Source organism: Andrena cerasifolii, chromosome 11 (genome assembly GCF_050908995.1).
Source record: "Andrena cerasifolii isolate SP2316 chromosome 11, iyAndCera1_principal, whole genome shotgun sequence".
Lineage (NCBI taxonomy): Eukaryota > Metazoa > Arthropoda > Insecta > Hymenoptera > Andrenidae > Andrena > Andrena cerasifolii.
This window is the reverse complement of record NC_135128.1, coordinates 566554-587848: the sequence shown is the minus strand read 5'-3', so window position 1 is coordinate 587848 and position 21295 is coordinate 566554. Positions and strand designations below refer to the sequence as shown.

The 21295-nt window shown below is 39.6% G+C and overlaps 3 protein-coding genes across 3 annotated transcripts in view; 2 read left to right on the top strand and 1 right to left on the bottom strand.

Moving 5' to 3' along the window:
* Nucleotides 1–21295, top strand: part of Dpp10 (Dipeptidyl peptidase 10) — a 655550-nt gene that overhangs the window by 614627 nt on the left and 19628 nt on the right. The window lies entirely within an intron of this gene.
* On the top strand, nt 13798–16772 carry LOC143374480 (uncharacterized). The gene is made up of 2 exons (XM_076822636.1): nt 13798–14259; nt 15786–16772. The coding sequence occupies exons 1-2, from the start codon at nt 14014–14016 to the stop codon at nt 16572–16574; spliced, it is 1035 nt and encodes a 344-aa protein (XP_076678751.1). The 5' UTR covers nt 13798–14013; the 3' UTR covers nt 16575–16772.
* On the bottom strand, nt 15204–18740 carry LOC143374481 (uncharacterized). Its single transcript, XM_076822637.1, has 2 exons — nt 18352–18740; nt 15204–15593 (listed from the first exon to the last, which is right to left on the bottom strand). The coding sequence occupies exons 1-2, from the start codon at nt 18679–18681 to the stop codon at nt 15210–15212; spliced, it is 714 nt and encodes a 237-aa protein (XP_076678752.1). The 5' UTR covers nt 18682–18740; the 3' UTR covers nt 15204–15209.

Sequence of the window (21295 nt, the reverse complement as noted above, 5' to 3'; positions counted from 1 at the left end):
GTTGGTGACGTATTTGGGAGCTTTTTGGGATGGGCAGACTCTGAGTTTTTTTCAGCGTAGGTTCGGAAGGTTTGCTTGGCAGCTGCTGCTATAGTGAAAGAGATTTTTGGGTCTATTATGCTATTTATATTTTTTATTCGTTTCTCCTTGAGGAGGAGGTTTTGAGTACGTTTTTCTTCAATTTTTGCTTGGTTTTCCTTCAATTTGGGACAACCCCTATAGGAAGCAGGGTGACCATAGTTTTTGCAGTGGATGCAGTAAGGTTTTTCAATATTGGCCGATCTATTTTCATGATTCAGGGGAGGAAGTTTACATTCCCCTGGCTCGTGCTTGTTATCGCATTTTACACACCTGTACTCTAGATTACAATTTGAGGAAGTATGACCTATTCTCTGGCTCCTTTTACATTGAATTTGAGTTTGTTGGTTAAGTTTTTCCCACTTAACCGCGGAGTAAAGGACTACTTTTATTTCTTTTAATCTTTCTACTTTACTGTCAGGAGACAGTTTAATCAGGAAAGCCGACAGTTTTATATTTTCTTTCTTGGAACGAGCTGTCTGGAAGTTACCTACGCTAATAAAGTCCAAACCTTCTATTTTTAAATTTTTTAGTTCGTCTAATACTTCCTTAGCCTCGAAATCTCCGTCGAGGTTTTTTAGTATAAAGTGTTGCATTCTTTCGCTTTTGGGAGTGAAAGTGAAAAACTGAATGTTGCTGTTTTTTAGCAGAATACATAATTTCCTGAATTCAGGTACCGATTTCGTTTGAAGCGAGATTTTATTATCATTGATTTTCTTTGTAACGAAGGTTATATTTGAACCTGAGTTTTTTATTAAGTCTATAATTTCTTTAGCGGACTTATGGCTTACGTTAATGGGCGGAGGTTTGGCTGTCTTGACTTCGAGGCTGTCGTTGGAAGTTGTTGGCTGATGCTCCGAGGTGTTCAAGAAAGCTGATCTCGTCTCTGCGTTCCCAGTTGGTACGTTTTTTTAGATTTTTAGGTGTTTTCCCTCGTTCGACTTGCTACTGCTGAGATTAGAAATGGGGATGCTTCTCTTCATACTACTGCTGGGGCCTGATCTTGAAGCGGCTTCCGTATCTGTAGATACCTCCAACGGCAAGTTGGATATGACTTCACCTTCGATGTCTGTAAGAGCTTGGTATCTGTTGCAGGTCGTAGTTTCGAATGACGATTTAGGTTTTCTCTTTGATGAGACTTCTGAATTGATATTTTCTTCTAATCTTGTAGAGAGTTTAATAATAGTCTCTCGTAGATCGACTATAGTTTTGAGGAGGTGCTCATACGAAGGCTTAGCAATGTCGTCTTGTTCTTGAATATTCCAGTTCATCCTCGTTTCCGGAAGAGTTTTTTCGCTTTTTCATAACTTTGAATCCTCATTACCTTTTGACTCTGCTTGGGAGGTTTTTTTCTTTGTCAACTTATGTGTTGGGTTTAGTTTTTTTGCTGATTTGCATTTGTAAATTTGTTTAAGCAACTTCTCTGTGTCCTGATTATTAACGTCTATAATGCTGTAGATTTCTTGTTTGTTAAGTGTGATTGGCACGGCTCCACCGCTGGAGTGCGACGAGGAGGGCTTGCATCCTTCCATTGTGAGAGTTTCATTCTGTTCTCCTATATTAGGTTCTTAGGCAGCTCGTGGGCCGAGGCCCTCGAGCGTGGCTTGTTTCTGAATTTAATTCTTTTCAAAGAAATATTTTTTCCTGGATACTGTGTCACTGGTGTGTTAACACTGTTGCGTTGATCACCACTGTACCCCTAGAAGCGCGGCACTGTTGCCGTTGGGTGCACGTGGCAGTTCCGTAGCGGTACTTTTATGGTGCTTTGTCTCTGCTGCACGGAGCTAGCGTGAAAAATACGGTAGATACTTTACAATGTAAGGCGCATAACAGTTTCAAATGATTCGGTTTTTTCAGTTTCTTTAATTCCTATGATGTTTTGCTGTACGTATAAACATAGAAGATCGCATAAAACACTTATTTCATGAAGCAATTCGACGTATAAGTTACTCTGACACGGAAAAAACGACGAAAAAATCAGTTTTTAATTTTTTTAACTGCGGCGCACCATATTGAAAAATCTGAAAAAAAATCAGAACAATAGTAACAGTGATACGTACTTACAGTAAAAATATAATTACAGTGCCAAGACTGCTTCGATACACACTCGGCATTTTTTGGCGTTTTTTATTTTTCACAGTTTGGTTTTTCAATTTAAAAATCTGAAACAATTCTCTAATATGTGCCCCGATAACAGAAATGCCTCTGATTTTTTTCAAAATTTTTCATCCCCTAGTATAGGAGAAATTCGGCAAAAACCTGATTTCCTATTTTTGCCCTTTACTACCCTCCGGGTGGAGATACGAAGTTGAAAATTGCCACAAATGTTTCTTTTTTAATAAGCTTTCGAATGATTCATCGTGAGTCGAATTCGGTTCAAGGGCACATTTGACCATCTTAACGGGCTATACCCTTTAGTTATGTTGGCCGTTATTAAACTACGGATTTTCACCTCAATAACGAATTACGATCACTTGTCATACATTTTCTGTTACATTACCTTTTCGTTTATGCCTTATTTGAAAATGAAATTTACATATTTCTTGTCCCCTCACTTCAAACAATTACTATTTAAGATTCTGCTTTAAAAAAAACTGTGTAACGTGGTTTCCTTCGATGCATGCCGACTTGCTTTTTCGTACGTTCGTAGTACAAGCGCAACTGCCTACCGCGTATCCAACGCTACCGCGGGAACTCGGGCGGAAGGTGCGCGCTCTGATTGGTCGGGGGTTTTCGTTAATATCTCGTTAACGAAGCTTCGAACAATATTTTCACTAAGGAAAAAGTTGTTTCAAATCACCCCCTGAGTCACCCCTTTCAAAGAACACCGACATTTTTTAGACACCCTGTATGCAGCTGTAAAAATAGCCGTTGAAGACATAAAATATATTCTGACATGAAGATGTTCAACATGTGAGATTTTCGCATTAATAACTGAGCTGCGTAACGATTTTTTGACGGCAATAAGGACACCGCCGCCTTTCGAGTACGTGCTTGAGAGTGTGGATCTATCACAGCGGTAAACACTAAATTGAGAGAGAAAAAGCTCAGCTGTGAAAATACCGACATGGAGCCAGGTTTCGACAAGAACTATAACATCATACGACTGGAGCGAACAAGCAATAGATCGACACATGTCCTGTATCTTAGTACGAAAATCTCTCACGTTTTGATAGTACACTAACGGGAAGTAGCCGCCTTTTTGGATTTTGAGAAAGCGATACAATTTTTTGTACACTACGAACATATCTAATTGTCTTAGTGCTATCATTCATCTCACGCAGTTGAGTCCTTAAATTGTCCAAGAAAGCACGCTGTTTTGATGTTTGGCATTGCGAGATTTTGGCCTGTCCCAGGTATATATGTTTATTCTTCAGTATACATAGACAGCGGTGTATCAGGCGATTTAAATGTGACACACACTGGCCTAGGCTTGTCATCAGTGTTTCTCTTGCCAAACCGTCTGATGGTGACGTCGGCATTGTAGGAACCTGGTAGGATGGTGTCCAGAATATCTTTGACTGAGATCACGTCAGATTGTGAAGCATTTTCCCTTAAATTAAAGAAGATGAGGTTGTGCGATCTTCTATTCCTCTCCATAATTTCCTCGAATATATTTTCTTCCATACTACACATGCTCGACTCAAGATTATTTACTCTGACGTTGATATCATTAAATTTGAAGTTAATATTGTTCCGAGTGCTGTTAAGAGCCTCACTGCTTGACTGGAAGACCATTAAATCATTTCATGCTTCTTCAACTTTAAATCTAGAAATCCGCTAATATTGTTCAGTAGGCTCGCGTTTGTGTTGGCCGATGGCGACAATGGAGTGACAGCGGTTGTCGGATCACTGCAACTGAGGAGCCTACCTGCTTGCCAAGGATGTGAACAGCGGACAAGACATGTAGTGCCTGGATGCGATGAAATTCCACAGGTGGGACATATGACAGGATTAGCGACCGGAGCCGCACAGCCTTTGCATAGTGACTTTTTGGTAGGTCCCATGGTGTAGGAATGAAGTGGTATAGAATGACGACCACTGGCATATCCTTGTTACCACACTCCAACGTAAGATGTAATTATACACTAACACACAGGAGCCACGATGACAACAGAGACAGACGAACACCGAAGAGCAATCGGAGTAGGATTTAAAGTAGTAGAACACTGAATAAAGTATTTATATTGAGTGATTATGAGTGATCACACCGGCCGATTGAATGAGAAAAAACACCGGCGAACGAGAGATGTCACAGAAACACACTGCAGGAGATCAAGATGTGACCAAACCAACTCAAACCCAGAAAAAGAACACCAAAAACAAGAGCACTGAGTTACACGTCCATTCTACTTGACAGTCCGTTGAATTTTTCAAGCTTTTCGCTTTTTCTTTCGCTCTTTCTGCTAGTATAAATTGAGGCTCCCGAATAGGCATGCACCTATTGTGCCGACTATCTATTAACTCGGGTAGCATGCTTTCGAAATAAAATTGAACCAGTTTTTGCTCCATTTCTCTTTTTCAAAACGCATCATCTCTCTCTCGACTTTTATAGATTTTTAGCCCCTTCTACGCTAGTATGAATCTTTCTACTATAGCATCGCTTTCCATAGCAGTCGATGCTCGAGATGTGTTCCAGTTTTTGAAGCATATGTACTTTCGGGGTTCTTTCTTGTTTTTCGCAGCAATCCGACAAATTCTGCAAACTTTATTTCGAACGCCGTAAAATAAAACTTTCTTCGTATGATAGCCAACTATCATGCCGACTCCAGACGCAGAATCGTAACATCCACTGCGGTACGATCTCTTCATCCAGCTTCCGTCAGCCACAACGGGGATATGAGGGGTCCCTGATCCGGGAAGAACGTCGCCTCTTTCAATCGCCAAACGTTTTTCTTCTTTAGCCGCAGCTAACATCTCTTCTATCACAGCAACAATTACAGACTTGACGAATTCATCTTCATTCTTCACAAAGGCTCTCTTCGACATGTAACGTATGTTCACTCCTGCCAAAGTGTGTTCCAACTGGGCATAACTGCCTCCACATAAAATTGTTGCGTTAACGTCGCCCTGATTGCAATCCACTTCTTCGGCTTCCTCCGATTGATTACGGATTTCAGCTTTGTAATGGCATAAAGTGCACATTACGCTGAAGATGCTCTTGAAACCACCTATTTTCTGCAATTGAGCAAGCACATTTTGGAAATTCATTATATCGTTGCTATTTAGGAGACGCGATTGTTCTTGTGGCTCGCTCTTCGCAACTTTTTCTATAACGAAGTTGTCTTCTTCGTTACCTTCTGGTATTTCAGTTCACAATTCTTCCAGCGCCTCTGCAGTTTCTCCCGAACTGGCCGTATCAGTATCTTCATCGAATGGCGAGTAAATTATCTCTTGTTGTGTATGATTTCTTCCATCGGGTGTTGATGGTTCCTCTACAATACGTTCCTCGGCGACTTATTCTGGATGTTGTTCTACGGCAGTGTCTTCTGCCATTTTTGCGCTTTCTTGTTTCTTCTTCTGAAGGGCTAAATACACTCTCTTTCCGCGATATATTTTCCGTTTCGATAATCTCTTTGCGTACGCACGTAATTTTCGCGGACGAAACGGAAAATTATTGTCTATATGTTCTTGCACGTCCTGCATGTTCACATTTCCAGTGACACTCATTTTACACTACTCCAACAAACACAACACAACACAAACACAACGCAAACACAATACAAACACGACTCCTTCTGTCCGCTCATACACAGGTTTCCGTCCCGATTATCGCAACGGTTTTGAGGTGTTGTCACTGTGATGGTTCTTAATTATATAACTGCCCGCCAAGTCCATTCCCAAAAGGCCTTTAGGTCGCAAGGAAGGGATGAACTCGTGGGAAGGAACAAGGATGTACGTTGGTGACCTCCTGAGTGAGGGTGTAAAGCCCGAGTCAAGGACAGCTACAGTAATGGTCGGTACTCGAAAACGCAGAAACCGAATGACCGGTAACCGGCTAGATGACAGCCATAATACCTTAAAACGGCGCAACGCAGCTACGTGGCTACAAATATTTCCCCCTAATTAGCGAAAGGCCTCGGTAGGTGGTAAAACTCTTCGAAAGGGATCGATTTGACGTGGACGGTTAAGCTCGGCAGAAACGAAACGACACCGCGTGGTCGAACGTGAAATGTAGTCCTACAGCATAATTAAACAATGTATAATTCTTCATCGAATCGATATGGCAATCACACCAATGAATTCTAGCTCTCACTGCCTCATAATATTGCACTAAAAAATGACGAATCCCAAGTTCTACATTTACCTTCGAATCTTTGCGAAATTTAGCATGATTGTCATCGAGAAAACATAAGAAATCCATTGGTCGGACTGCCATATTGACTCGATGAAGAATTAAAAATTGTTTAATTATGCTGTAGTGAATCTCGTCTCGAGCGTCGAAATCCACGCAACTCAGTGAGGCGCGGCTTATTGGCGGCACAGTGGGCCGGATTTAAAATTTGCCTCCTTTTGGGTATTGTTTTTAAGATATCGAAATGAAATTTGCGCCAAAAAATAGGAAAAAATATTCTTTACCAATGATGTATAAAATAATATTTTTTACACTTATTTAATTTTTTTTTCAATTTTTTTAACTTATTTGTGATAAAAAAAAATTAATTCAATTTATTCGCTACCTTATTTAATGCCCTTTACAGTGGTTTAAGTAAAATGTTTGGCAAACCTTTCGTTTCCATGTTATAAGGAAAAGTCGAATAATAAAGGAAAGTAGCAACAAATCGGTTTGTTTAAAATAAAGACCAGACTTTTGCGATAAATATCTTCTTTTATTAGTAACTAATATAAACAATCCATTAAAAAAGAATTGTATACGCAGTAACGAAAACAGCGACATTTTTCAAAGTTTACAAGTTTACATCTTCCAAACGCCAAAAAGTTCCCCTTTCAGACCAATTGAAATATTTTCAGCACACTCTCCTCTAAATAATCACGCAACGATCATTCCCCCCCCCTGCGGCCCACTGTTCAAATTATTAGTGTTTAAAGTTATCAATTTTCAACATCTATTTGTTGAGAAGAAAATTACCTGAAGTATAATATGAAATTTTTTTAATTAATGTTGCATCAATTCCAGTGATTTCAGCAGATACGTGTGCACTGGAAAAAATCGAAAAGCTGTATTTCCATCGTTCGATGAACCCCATCCCTGTTTGACGTAATCTATATATAAACCCATTCTTTTTTTTTTTAAATTGACTGTGTACATATTCTTTTTTCATTTCTTTTTTCCTTCATATCTGAAGTTCATGCACACCTCTATTTAAAAGACACAGGATTATCGATGCGAATCGTAGGTGTACGTAAAGCTATACGGACCGACCAAACGATGATAACTTTAAACACTAATAATTTGAACAGTGGGACGAGGGGGGAAATGATCGTGGCAGGATTATTTACAGGAGAGTGTGCTGAAAATATTGCAATTGGTCCGAAAGTGGAACTTTTTGCCGTCTGGAAGATATTCCTTGTCAAATTTGAAAAATGTCGCTGTTTTCGTTACTGCATATAAAATTATTTTTCAACGAATTGTTTATATTAGTTACTAATAAAAGAATATATTTATCGCCAAAGCCTGATCATTAATTTAAACAAAACGATTTGTTGTTACTTTCCTTTATTATTCTATTTTTCCTTATAAAATGGAAACGAAAAGTTTGCCAAACATTTTACTTAAACCACTGTAACGGGCATTAAATAAGGTAGCAAATAAATTGAATTAAATTTTTTTTATCACAAATAAGTTAAAAAAATTGAAAAAAAAATTAAATAAGTGTAAAAAATATTATTTTATACATCATTGGTAAGGAATAATTTTTTCCTATTTTTTGGCACAAATTTCATTCCGCAATCTTAAAAAAAGACCCAAAAGGCGGCAAATTATAAATCCGCACAGTAGTGTGTCACCCATTGAGGAACGAACGGAATATCCTTCTATCATTGATTGTTCTAACAGAAATATTTCGAAAGTTTCCGAACGTGAATAAGCATTATTTTAAGCAAATGCTTTATAAAGACAGTGCTTATAAGATATAAGCAATTGCTTATTCTAAGCAAATGCTTAAGATCGTCTTAAGCAACGTCTATGAATACCTGATGTCTTAAGTGAAATAAGATCATCTTCTAGAAGATGATCTTAAGCATTTGCTTAAAACACGTTCGTGAATACCGGTCTAGGGCGAACCGAGCCGATTCGACGAACTACGCGCTCTAGAACTGCACCTTTAGGGTTTAAGGGCACACTATTACAGTTTTCCCTATCCGTTGCATGCCCGCCGCTTCATTTGCGCCCTTTACACGGACGTTCTTGCGTGCCACTTTTGCGCGTCAGACGCCAGCGCGGCACGCATTTGGCGTGGCGCGCCGGAACGTCGGAAGGAACGCGCTCCTTCTCGCAGGTCAGAAGATCGTACCCGTCACTACTTAGAGACAGCGAGTTCGGGCTCCCATTTATACGACGACTCCACATGCTTTTTCCAGGAACCAGCGCAGTCTTGTATTGTGTACTACCTGTTCCATGTATATTATTGATCTGGGAAATGATCGGCAAGACACGAAAAGATCGCGAAAAATATACGAATTCCTCGATATACCTGGCTTATAGAGGATATCATAAATGCTGTTACTGTGGGGCACACTGAAACATCTGTTTTTACGAAGCTACATTTGGTTTACCTGAAGGTGCTATAAATTATGGAAATGGTTTATTACTCAGTTATAACGACTGTATTGCGATCTGCATCCTCCTTGCAGACGAAAAGTTTCCACCTCATCGGATGTTCTTGCTCGCATGTTGTGCGTGGTTAGAAGTGTGGTGCGCCGGAATTCCACGTTCTTGCGTGCGCGTAGAACCGTTGTCAGGCGTGTCGCGTCCAAAAGTGTGGCGCGCAAACCTAGACTCCAGAAAAGTTTACATCAGAGACAGAAAAGGTAGTTAGAAAAGGAAAGCGGCACTTGAAACCAAGGGTTCGGCGTGGCGCGTGGACTTTCCGACAGTGCGGAAATCCTGAAGCTCGCGCCGCGCCTGGCAGCCAAGACTTTGCGAGCCGCTACAATCGGTAGGAAGTGAACGCGAATTCTTTAAAACCAAAGAATTAAATATATTTACTTCCAGCTTTGTGGCTTCATTTGTCCATCTTTAGGGAATATGAAAAAAAATTGTATGCAAAAATAGTGGTTATATCCGGAGTTATAGTGTTACAAATAGATGTTGTAGTTGTCTGAAATAGATTAATTAACGATTAATAGATTAAACTTTATTGACCATAATCATGATGTTATTGATTTTCATCTGCAACCTAGTAAATTATGTCTGTACCTACTATCGCAAAATATTAGCGTAAAATCTAAACAGTCGGATATTTAGTTAAAAAATTAAATATGGATATCTTAATACACGTGGAACGTATATTTCGATACACGTGTACCCGTGAATTTCAGTACACGGAAACACGGATACCACGATCCGTGAATTTCGATACACGTGTACACGTGTATCTTCAATACACTTTCTACGCATCTCTAGTAAGAAGTGAACGCGATTTAAGAAAGGGTCCAAACTGATTTGACTGACAACTATTATGCGGGTGGTTAATTTCCACAGATTTAAAAAACAGGACTGGCCTATTAAATTTGCCCCATCGAAACATGCAATCCCATATAAACATTGTTTTTCTATCTCGAATATGTTAGGAAATATCCAACTGTTTACTGTTCCCGGAGACACCCTGTATGTACCTCTTTATTACTTTCTGCCGTTTCTTCTTCCATCTATAGGGTCAGCGTTATAAGCTGCAACCCGCGCCCGCGCGAACTTGTAAAATGGCAACACCGCCTCACGGACGCATTCCACTACAACCATGCGCCGATACTTCCGCCATCTATGAGCCGATGATGAAAGTGCAGGGTCTTTTAGGTGCCAATAGAGGGTGCTTTTGACTTTCGTCAGAGAATATTAAATTTGACGTAGCAGACGGGTAAGAAAACGGTAGCCATTTTAAGAGTGCGACCGCGCCGATCCCGTTATCTGCGTATGCAATGGTCCAGCAGCGGTATTAGATCACGCTGACGCGTTAGTGGCCCGGGTTGATGAATTTGGAGCATTTTTCGTATAATTTTTGTACTACAAAAGATAATGGAATGCAATTTGCGCCATAAAATGGAGACAAATTATCCCCTTCTAATGATGGAAATTTTACCAAATTTTACGGTTACTTAATTTTTCTTTTTTCAATTATTTAACCATAATTGTTGCGACAAGCCTTTGCAAACTGTTTAAACAATAGGCTAGTTGTCCCTGTATCATTACTTTCACAAATTGGTTTCCTTTTTTGCGATTTTATCCTTAATGTAGTGCATGCACAGATCGGAAGTAAGGGGTAACTAATGGGGTGTGTCGCTGTTTCTCTAGCATTCTTTGAATTTTTTCTACAATTTTTGTGTCTGAATGTTTTAACCCTTTAGATATTATACGCCACACCTGTAGTGACTTCTGTGTATATCATCTTTTGGAATGGTACATGAAAATGTGCAGGCTGGATGCGCGTGATTATTATGTGGTTCCCTCCTCGAAACTGACAGAAAACATAACCTATATGCTATACCTGATTTCATAAAAATACTGTTGCGGCGTAATAATAATATTTTGGAAGGATGTTAAGTCAAACAAAGTTCACAAATGTAGCGTAAAAGAACGAAATAGCCAATAAACATTCATTGTCATGTAGCATATAGGTTACATTTTCTGTCCACATAATGATTACGCGCATCCAGCCTGCGCAGTTTGACTAGACCGGGCGGCCGCATTGAAGGGTACGTTCCCCACCTTGCAGTAGTGGTATTTGGAACCAGAGATGGGCATAAAATTATTTTAAATAAAAAATTGGCACCCAATAATAGGCAGAAATTTTATTCGAAACCAATCAAATATAAATAACCCGGAGTTATTTATTATACGAAGCGCCGTAACGGAATTTCTTTATTTTTAATCGTATCAATATGAAAATGACAGCAATGGATTCCTTGCATTCTTCCGATTAAATTGACAAAAAAAAATTAAATCGGGCTACTTTTAACGAAACTTACGTTAATATCATATTTTGAAACGATACGCCACTTTTGTGTGCTTTGATACGCAGGTGGCGAAAAATCAAGCCAACCCTATCGTAGCTAAAATTATTGAAATTGAGACGGGTACGAGACCAGTAGATACATTGTTTTCAAACTTCGTTACAGTAATCTGTAGTGCGAGTGGTAAACCGGCCATAAAAGCGGAGCGCTCGACTCGCTTACCTGAGTCGGGAAATTTCGAATAGTTCTTTGCGACGTTAATTTGAAAGCGACCATCTTAAAATTCTCGAAGCTCGGGCATCACCGCTGTCCAGCGCTCGCTGGCAGGTTCGAACGCCGGACCGGTGCGAGGAGTGCCTTCTCGCATGTTTCGCGACATTCAATTTCTCTTACAAGCCTATCATTATATTATCCTTAAATTGATTCCGCCCTTATCGTTGATTTCGTCCTATTGTTCACCTACACTACTTTGCTCTAGGTATTATCGGTTTACTCGCCCGCTTCTTTGCGTGTTAGAATTTGATCTGAAAACAATCGCACGGAATAGTCTCCTCAGTTTTCATATTTATTTATTTACGCGCGCCTAAAGGTGTAATCTGACGGCACGTGAATCAGCGACCTTTGTGCGCGAATCGCCGAACCCACGTGCGTTGAGAACGCTCATGGCTCGCCGACTCAAGCTCACCAAGCCGACCTGGGCGAGCCGAGCAAGCAATAAATAAATATGAAAACTACCTAGAGCAAAGTAGTGTAGGTGAACAATATGACGAAATCAACAATAAGGGCGGAATCAATTTAAGGAAAATATAATGATAGGCTTGTAAGAGAAATTGAATGTCGCGAAACATGCGAGAAGGCACTCCTCGCACCGGTCCGGCGTTCGAAGCTGCTAGCGAGCGCTGGACAGCGGTGATGCCCGAGCTTCGAGAATTTTAAGATGGTCGCTTTCAAATTAACGTCGCAAAGAGCTATTCGAAATTTCCCGACTCAGGTAAGCGAGCCAAGCGCTCCGTTTTTATGGCCGGTTTACCACTCGCACCCCAGATTACTGTAACGAAGTTTGAAAACAATGTATCTACTGGTCTCGTACCCGTCTCAATTTCAATAATTTTAGCTACGATAGGGTTGGCTTGATTTTTCGCCACCTGCGTATCAAAGCACACAAAAGTGGCGCGTCGTTTCAAAAGATCATATTAACGTATGTCACCCCATAGTGGCGCACACTGGGCTCAAGAATATGGTTCCAAGTTGGAATACGTTATTGCTACTACCTCAATTTCGAAAAGAATGTGGGTTAGTCCGTTGTTTGCTCTCACTGTCTCAATTAACGATATTACGCATAAAATTAGTTTGCTGGATTGAAAGCCCGTTTCGTTAAAAGTAGTCCGATTTAATTTTTTTTGTAAATTTAATCGTAAGAATACAAGGAATCCATTGCTGTCACTTAAATGACAGAATGATGAATTTAAAAAAAAGCATTATATAAAGTATTTAAATAAACAGTTTGCAAAGGCTTGTCGCAACAATTATGGTTAAATAATTGAAAAAAGAAAAATTAAGTAACCGTAAAATTTGGTAAAATTTCTATCATTAGAAGGAGATAATTTGTCTCCATTTTATGGCGCAAATTGCATTCCATTATCTTTTGTAGTACAAAAATTATGCGAAAAATGCTCCAAATTCATCAACCCGGGCCACTAACGCGTCAGCGTGGTCTAATACCGCTGCTGGACCATTGCATACGCAGATAACGGGATCGGCGCGGTCGCACTCTTAAAATGGCTACCGTTTTTTTTACCCGTCTGCTACATCACATTTAATATTCACTGACGAAAGTCAAAAGCACCCTCTACTGGCACCTAAAAGAAACTACACTTTCATCATTGGCTCATAGATGGCGGAAGTATTGGCGCATGGTTGTAGTGGAATGCGTCTGTGAGGCGGTGTTGCCATTTTACAAGTTCGCGCGCGCGCGGGTTGCAGCTTATAACGTTGACCCTGTACATACATACCTAGTTTCAAGGGTTCGCACAGGCCTGCTCATCGTCAGAAACATTTGGCGGCCAGGCGTTTACGAACCGAAGGACACTTTCCTTATCCCACGCTTTCTCTTCAGCCTGTCTATGTTTTTCTCTGTTTTGCCCCTTTCATCCCCGTTTTTGGCCTGTCACTATTTTTTTTTTGTTCGCTATCTCTAACTCTGTCTAGTCGTTCCTTTTTAACCTACGAAAAATTTACGAAACGGTCACATGTTCTCGAACCGGCTTTCAGACTTCACATGTCGCGCACGCATTATTTCATTTTTACTGTTATTTGTTACCATTAATTGGTACTGTTAATTATTCTTGTTAATTGTTCTTGTTAATTGTTCTTGTTAATTGCTACTTTTAATTGTTGCTTTTAGTTGTTGCTTTTAACTGTTAATTAATAAGTTGGGTTGGCTTACGTGTGTTCGTTACACCGAGCCACCTGAAGAATCAGTGACGTGCCTGAAAAAAGAACATTACTACCCACAGTTCTGCGTGGTGTGTGGAGGTTCCGGCAGTAATCAAATTTCTGTTCGGCATGTTGGCAGCCAAGTATGACAGTTGTTACAAAAACTGTGTGATGTTTGCGATAAACGATAATCACCGTCGGAACTTGGCTATTGCTGCTGCTGCTGTATATCTAACAGAAGCAGAACGGAGAAGAGACAGATGAAGGAAGCGCCTTTGGGTAAAACAATACCGCGCAAATTCTAACGATCAAACCCTTGTTCGAGAACTGAGAGAGGATCACCGAGATGATTACAAAAATTATTTGAGGATGGATTCTCAAGCGTTTGATGAACTCTTGAAATTAGTTGCAAACAGAATAACGAAACAGGACACAGTCATGAGGCAGAGCATCACTGCAGAACAACGTCTTATCGCCACTTTACGATTTTTGGCAACTGGACGTTCTTACGAAGACTTAAAATTTAGTACGGGAATACCAGCTCCTTCATTATCCAAGATAATTCCCGAAACTTGCAAAGCACTGTATCAGGTCCTACGGACAGAGTTCTTAAAGGTAAGGATTACAAATTAATAATACGTATACATGGAATAACAATAATGCTTTATTAGAGGCGTTGGAAAAGTTTCTCTGCGTCGTGTACCATAGTGTCTGTTCTATTTATTATAATACACTTGTTTATTACAATAACCCACCACCAATTTACCTTAGAATAAACTATCTACATAAGAAAACGAATAAGTAAAATATATATGTTATAATAGATATGATAGAACCAAGACATGGCACAGTTTTTCTCTACAGAGACGCCATATACATTGGCGGACGAAAGAAAGTTTACAACTATTAAAATCGCATAACTTTTTTAGAATTAGTCCAAACGGCATAAATTTTTTTTGAGAATCTAGAGGGCTTAGTTTGATAAGTGATGTGTTTCGTCGTTTTAAAAAAAATGCAATTAGTCGGAATAGCAAAAAAAAAATAGTAAAGGTTGTTTTTTAAACTTTTTTTTGAGTCTGCAATGTAAAATTCAAAATACCCGTTTGTAGATTGAAGTCAGTTGTATACATGCTGAAAATTTCATTAAAATCAATTAACGTTGCTCGGAGCTATAAACGCTTAAAGATCACAGAATAAAGTCGAAAATCGTTGATTTCGGGAAATAATTGATTATAATTGAAAAAAACTTTAAAAAACAACTTTTACTATTTTTTTTTGCTATTCCGACTAATTGCATTTTTTTAACGACGAAACACGCCACTTAGCAAACTATGCATTGTGGATTTAAAAAAAAAATCATGTCGTTTGGACTAATTCTAAAGAAGTTATGCGATTTTAAAAGTTGTAAACTTTCTTTCGTCCGCCACTTTAGTCACGTTATTACTCCGTACCTTATAAATAATTAAATAATACTTATTTTTAACATTTTAACATTTTTCCTTGCAGTTTAAACGCTCAAGTTAGCACAAATTCATAATTTAATATATAAAATCGTTTATCAGAAGTTAGTTCCCCGAGCTTCCTTCTATATTAGAAGAATTTGATCCTGCGGTGCTTCCACTGGAGTTCGCCATGGCGATTACATTACAATTGTTGTCGCACAAGTCTGTGTGCGGGTTTAAACTTTTAAATAGACCCCGTCTTAAAACGGCAGTTATGATTGATTTCGCATAAATTGCCTGATCTGTTTCCATTCTCTGCAATTGTTTGCCAACTTTTATTCCAATGGCCTCAAATTCACTAATATCCACTTTGCTGGTGGATGGCGCCTTCAGTGCATCGGTGCACGTTCGATAAAATTCACTTGCATCTTGCTCCGGCTTCCTTTTCTTTCCACCTTTTCTAGTAGCCGTATCTGGGCAATAATTTGTGATGGGCACTTCTTCTTCCTTCAAACAAAAAAAAAATTAATAAAATAAGAAATAGCAAAGAAATTCAAAAACAATAAGTCCGTGTCTGTCTGTTGTTCATGAAACTTGTGCGGTGCGCAGGTCACGCCACAGACGTTTCCCTGTCAACATCATTTCTGTGCGCGCTACCAATTTAATTTTTTATTTTTGTATTGTATTTGTTTGTCATAGTTCCCGAATACGAAGGACGAGTGGAAGAAAATAGCGGAAAGTTTTAAAAACAGATGGGATTTTGTAAACTGCGGAGGTGCTGTGGATGGAAAGCACATTCGCAATGTTCCACCACCGGCATCTGGAGCGTTTTATTATAATTATAAGAATTACTACAGTATTGTATTAACGGCGTTAGTGGATTCAAATTATGAATTTATTTTTGTCGACGTTGGAAAAACTGGTAGAATATCGGATGGGGGTGTCATTGAACATACAGAATTTTTTAGACGATTAAATAACGGTCAATTGAATTTACCAGAGAATCACGAAACCGTGAATAATTTAAACTTTGCCATTTTAGGCAATGAAGCGTTTGCTGTAACGAACAATTTTTTAAAGCCTTATTGTCAAAGAGAACTAGACCCCGACAAACGAATCTTTAATTATAGATTGTCGCGAGCAAGGAATGTCGTTGAGAATGCATTTGGCATATTATCTTCGCGATTTCGAGTGCTGCATACACCCATAAATATGAAAGTTGAAAATATTTGCTATGTGGTGTTGGCTACATGCGTTTTGCATAATTTTTTGCGAAGACGAAGTAAAGCGTTCATTGCGAACAACAGGAGTATGCAGATGGAGGGAAATTGTCAGAACGATGCAGTACAAATGCATAATTTACAACCCGCCGTTCCCAGAAATATCAACAACTCTGCCAAACAAAATAGGAATTGGTACAAAGAATATTTTGTAGGAGAAGGAAGTATTCCGTGGCAGGAAGATATGTTGAATGCAGGTAGAGCGTAAGTCTTTGTTGTATTAAGGAGACCTTCCAGTCTAGAGCCCCCAAAAATAGGTGATCTTTAGGAATTAATTGAAGGAAAACTACTATATATAATTTAATGGGACTTTTTGCATTGTAGGGTAAAGGCGCCAGTAATCGACCATGTATCAGTACACGTCCACTTTCAGAAAAACATGAAAAATAAGGTTTTTAGAAGTGACAATCTTTTGAACAGAGTGCAGTTAGAGAACTGCACTTTATATATATATATATACATATATATATATATATATATATATATATATATATATATATATATATATATACAGGTTGTACGCCTCCTTTTTCTTTTATGTACCTTGTTGTACAAGGGAATTAAATGTGTTAAATAGTATTTATATATATATTAATAATATAATAATCATTTGTGTACACTGTACAGAGTGTTAAAAAATTAATATGCACTAGTTTGGTGGGTGAATGTATACCTGTGGATCGGTAAAGATCTGTAAACAAATTATGCTACGAAATTGTCTATTACATTGGAAATTAATGTTTCAACGATTCGATTGTTTAGAGTTGCACGTAGAGTACAGTACGTACCCCCAAACGTAAACAAGCACAATACGACGTTTAAAGGGACAGAAGATAGTGCAAAGTGCATTGACCTTGTTAGGCCCACTAGACCACTGTGCCAGACCCCACCATTCGGATAGAAACTATCAAAGCGGTAGAGTAGTGGTAGGCCCATGCCTCTACGTCAGCGATGCCCCGATGGGTGGTCCGAAATGACGATTATTCATCGCGTTTTCCAAAGCTCGCGTGGAAGGAGTTGCTCGAAACGAATGACGTTGCGCGCATATCACGGATGGGGAAAACTCTATTAGTGTGCGTGAGGCTCGGACCCGTAGGCGTAGGCTTATGTACGAGCTTACACGCCCACTAATAGAGTTTTCCCCATCCGTGATATGCGCGCAACGTCATTCGTTTCGAGCAACTCCTTCCCCGCGAGCTTTGGCAAACGCGATGAATGATCGTCGTCTCTGCAACTCTACATAATCGAATCGTTGAAACATTAATTTCCAATGTAATAAACACATTCCTAGCAAAATTTGTTTACAAATCTCTACCAGTCCACAGCTGTACATTCACCCACCAAACCAATGAACATTCCTTTTTTAACACCTTGCACATTAAATCAATCTGCGCATGCGTTATTATTACTGTTTCAATATGATGTAATTGAATTATTTTGTAATTATAATTTATGGAGTAATCAATTTTAATTCTGCACAACTCTGTACAATTGTAACACATAGTCAATCTAAGAGTGTGAAATCGGTATAATAGAAAATAAACTATAATTTCATAAATGTTTACATTCCTTTTCTTGCGCCCATTGCAAAATTGTCAATAAAATATTATTCATTAGAAATTTTGTTTCTTCTTTACTTTCAGTCCTACATTCAAATGATTTTTCTACGTAGTTAGTACTTTTGGCCCGTATTATTGTAGTGTAGAAATGTTTTTTTTAGAACAGTGGTTTTAATTAATATGTAATTTAATGAGAATACTTTTGTAAAAAAAACTATAAAGAAACACTTGATACAGAAAAGAAAGAATACGAGTTCTCCCGAAACGTTAGCACACGTTCGACGTTAGGGGTATTCTGCCCACCTCTTCGCTACGACGCAAATCTTTGTTCGAATGCGTTCACATAGCTCCGCGCGATCGGAAGGCAGCGCGTTATTAGAATATCGCTTACAGTAGTAATAATATTAAAAAAACAAATAAACTTACTCGATCATCAGGCTGGGTTTCATTTACAGCGGGGTCCTTTTCAATTATCGACGTCTCTGCATCTTCTAAATTAGGTGTTGATATGTTGTTTGCGTCCACCTCGGAAGATTCCTCCAGGAAAGATGGTCCTGGATCTTCGTCAATATTCGAGACACTTGTACTTGGAGTCTCCTGGTCTAACGTAAATAACATTTTTTTCGTAATACCATAAGGTAGGCACATATATATCTTCCGTCCCCTTGCCGGAACGTTTGGAGGCCGCCACCTAATGCATTTCTTTCCGGAAACCTCCACGAAGACTTTGTATTCTCTTCCGAATGAAATCCTCATCGGCTTCCGGGAAGTGTGGTTTCACCAAGTCGATGAGCCTTTTGTACGAGTGAGTTTTTAAATTCCTATTAAAGTACGGTTTCGTTTTCAATTTCCACAGGCAAGGCATTTCCCTATATAAATCAATGAATTCACCTGTCAATATTTTGCTCCAGGAATCTGCCATTTTCCTATGTGTGATGATTTGTATTTTTGAAATGGCATAGTATACTCACAAGTCACTATCTAATGTCCGAACACTTTGACTTTTCGTTTGATTCTGCCTCTGCTCCGTGTTTTCCCGTAACGGTTAAAGGAGATAAATATGTAGTCGTGGGAGGAGGGTAAATAGAATTTTTTTCAGCCATTGATAAACTAAATTGAATTTCATTATACGTATGTGGAAATACGCGTGGTTACACTGCACACCTTGCAATCAATCCGCCGAGTTCATCAGCAATCCACTGCTAATATATTTTTATAAACAATTGACCTACATATACAGCTCCGCCCCCACGCTGTTGTAGATACTAAAAAGTCACAGGCGATTACTCGCGATGAGCGTCAAAACACTTCGCGGAGGCATCCGGGGCCAGAAGGGGTAGTTCCTGCGTGGTCTCGGCTGCGCCATCCTCTTTTCAAATTACACACGGATCCCTTATCGCTCGAGTATATATATACACGCGCTCGCATATCAAAACAAAATTACCCGGGACGTATTAGGTGCAAGAAAAGATGGGCCATAGGGAGGTGACATTACTATGACGATGCGTAAACTTCGCATCTGCAAGGAATGCAGGTCCGATTGGTCCTAATCCTAATATAATCTCCTTCCTACTGGTTACCTTCCCTCGCAGCGCATATGTCGCGCGAGCTTTTGTTATGATATTCTAACGCGGGTTTGTACACAAGAGATAAGGGAGTCGTCTTCAGTTTTAAGGGAGGATGATGCAGGCGGAACCACTCGCGGACAGCAGATTACCACTTTTCTTCCTATGGCCTGTCTCCGCGAGGAGTATTGATTAGTGATGGGGGTGATACGAGTCTATTCTCATGAGTATAAGCAGTTCGATACCCAAAGTACTCGCTAGCTTCGTTAAAAATAGTTCGATTTACATGGGTATAATTTTCATTTGAAAAACATAAGAAATGCATCGGTATCACTTCTATATCGATAAAATAAAGAATAAAGAATACAGTTTTTCTGAAACAGGTATGAATCTCCGGCCGACCGCAGCGAATCGAGGTCGGCGACCCACAGTCGAGAGTGAAATATTCATTACAGCGTATTAAGAGATTCATTATTCGTCATCGTATCGATATGAAAATAACACTAATGGATTTCTGGCGTTCTCACAATTAAAATTATCACAAATATCATGGAAATCAGACTACTTTTACACAAGCAATATAAATTATAAAAGAAGTAGGCATTTCTTAAACGCACTCTCTTATCGTATCGATATCGAAGTGACATCAATGGATTCCTGGCTCATCCTGGAGACCGACGAGAGTGTAACTTATCAGAAAGCATGATTAGATCGATGTAGGCTCTGTGATCCGTAGGGTAATCAAAATAGTTGTGAAAATTTTGTTTTATGAGGGCTGCTCGGATTCGGTGGTCCGAACGATGACCAGAACGAGCAAAGAACAGTGTTGATTGGTCAAATTTTCCTTGGAGAGGAGGGACCTTCCCTCTGCAAGTTCGATGGTGTAGGAGAGACCATCCCCCCCCTCTCGATAATGTAGAGGTGTAAAAGTAGACATCTGCTTACCAAAACTAGCCAGATTGATCAGCCAGAGTCTCGCCCAGGGTCGCGGTTTATAACCGTATTGTCCCGCAGGTTTGGGGGGAACCCGCCGATGGAGCAATATACGGATTAACTCAGACCAAAGAAATTCGAAATCGCTGAAAAACGGCACGATGTCGATTTTCCCTTTTCGACATCTGGCAGACAAATGCTTCCCGACGAAACCTTTGAAAACAAGCAATTAACTACTTCGGTAGTTGTAAACCAGGGTTAACTAACAGCGAGCCACCGGGGGCCCCTACGCCTTGCTGCCACGACCCCCTCCATACCTACCAGACTCTGACGATCGCGGTCGAAAAGAGAAGGAAAAAAGCAGGAAGTTTTGGAAATCAATTTATTATGAAGATTGCTTAATTACAATCCGATTTGTGTCATTTTTGGACCATTTTCATCGGGAAAACATAAGGAAACGATTCACACCACTTTCGCCAAGATCCGATGAAAAATGTAGAATTTTTGATTCGTCACTTCTTAGGGGGCAACATTGTACGGCCCCCCTGGGCTCGAGGGTCGAAGTCCTTGAAACCCATCGAGGCACGGCTCATTGGTAGCGTTGCCACTTGAGTCGGGTGTTACGTGCGGCGACAATTCTTGCGCGCCACACTTTTGGACGCGACACGCTTGACAACGGTTCTACGCGCACGCAAGAACGTGAAATTCCGGCGCGCCACACTTCTAACCACGCACAAGATTCGAGCAAAAACTCAGTCGTTATAACTGAGTAATAAACCATTTCCATAATTTATAGCACCTTCAGGTAAATCAAATGTAGCTTCGTAAAAACAGATGTTTCAGTGTGCCCCACAGTAACAGAATTTATGATA

Excerpts from the sequence above, each read along its gene's own strand:
- LOC143374480 (XM_076822636.1), top strand. The coding sequence starts at position 14,014 with ATGGATTCTCAAGCGTTTGATGAACTCTTGAAATTAGTTGCAAACAGA. Across the intron at positions 14,260-15,785 it reads TACGGACAGAGTTCTTAAAG|TTCCCGAATACGAAGGACGA; the intron begins GTAAGGATTACA and ends TGTTTGTCATAG.
- LOC143374481 (XM_076822637.1), bottom strand. The coding sequence starts at position 18,681 with ATGAGGATTTCATTCGGAAGAGAATACAAAGTCTTCGTGGAGGTTTCC. Across the intron at positions 15,594-18,351 it reads AAACCCAGCCTGATGATCGA|GAAGAAGAAGTGCCCATCAC; the intron begins GTAAGTTTATTT and ends TTTTGTTTGAAG.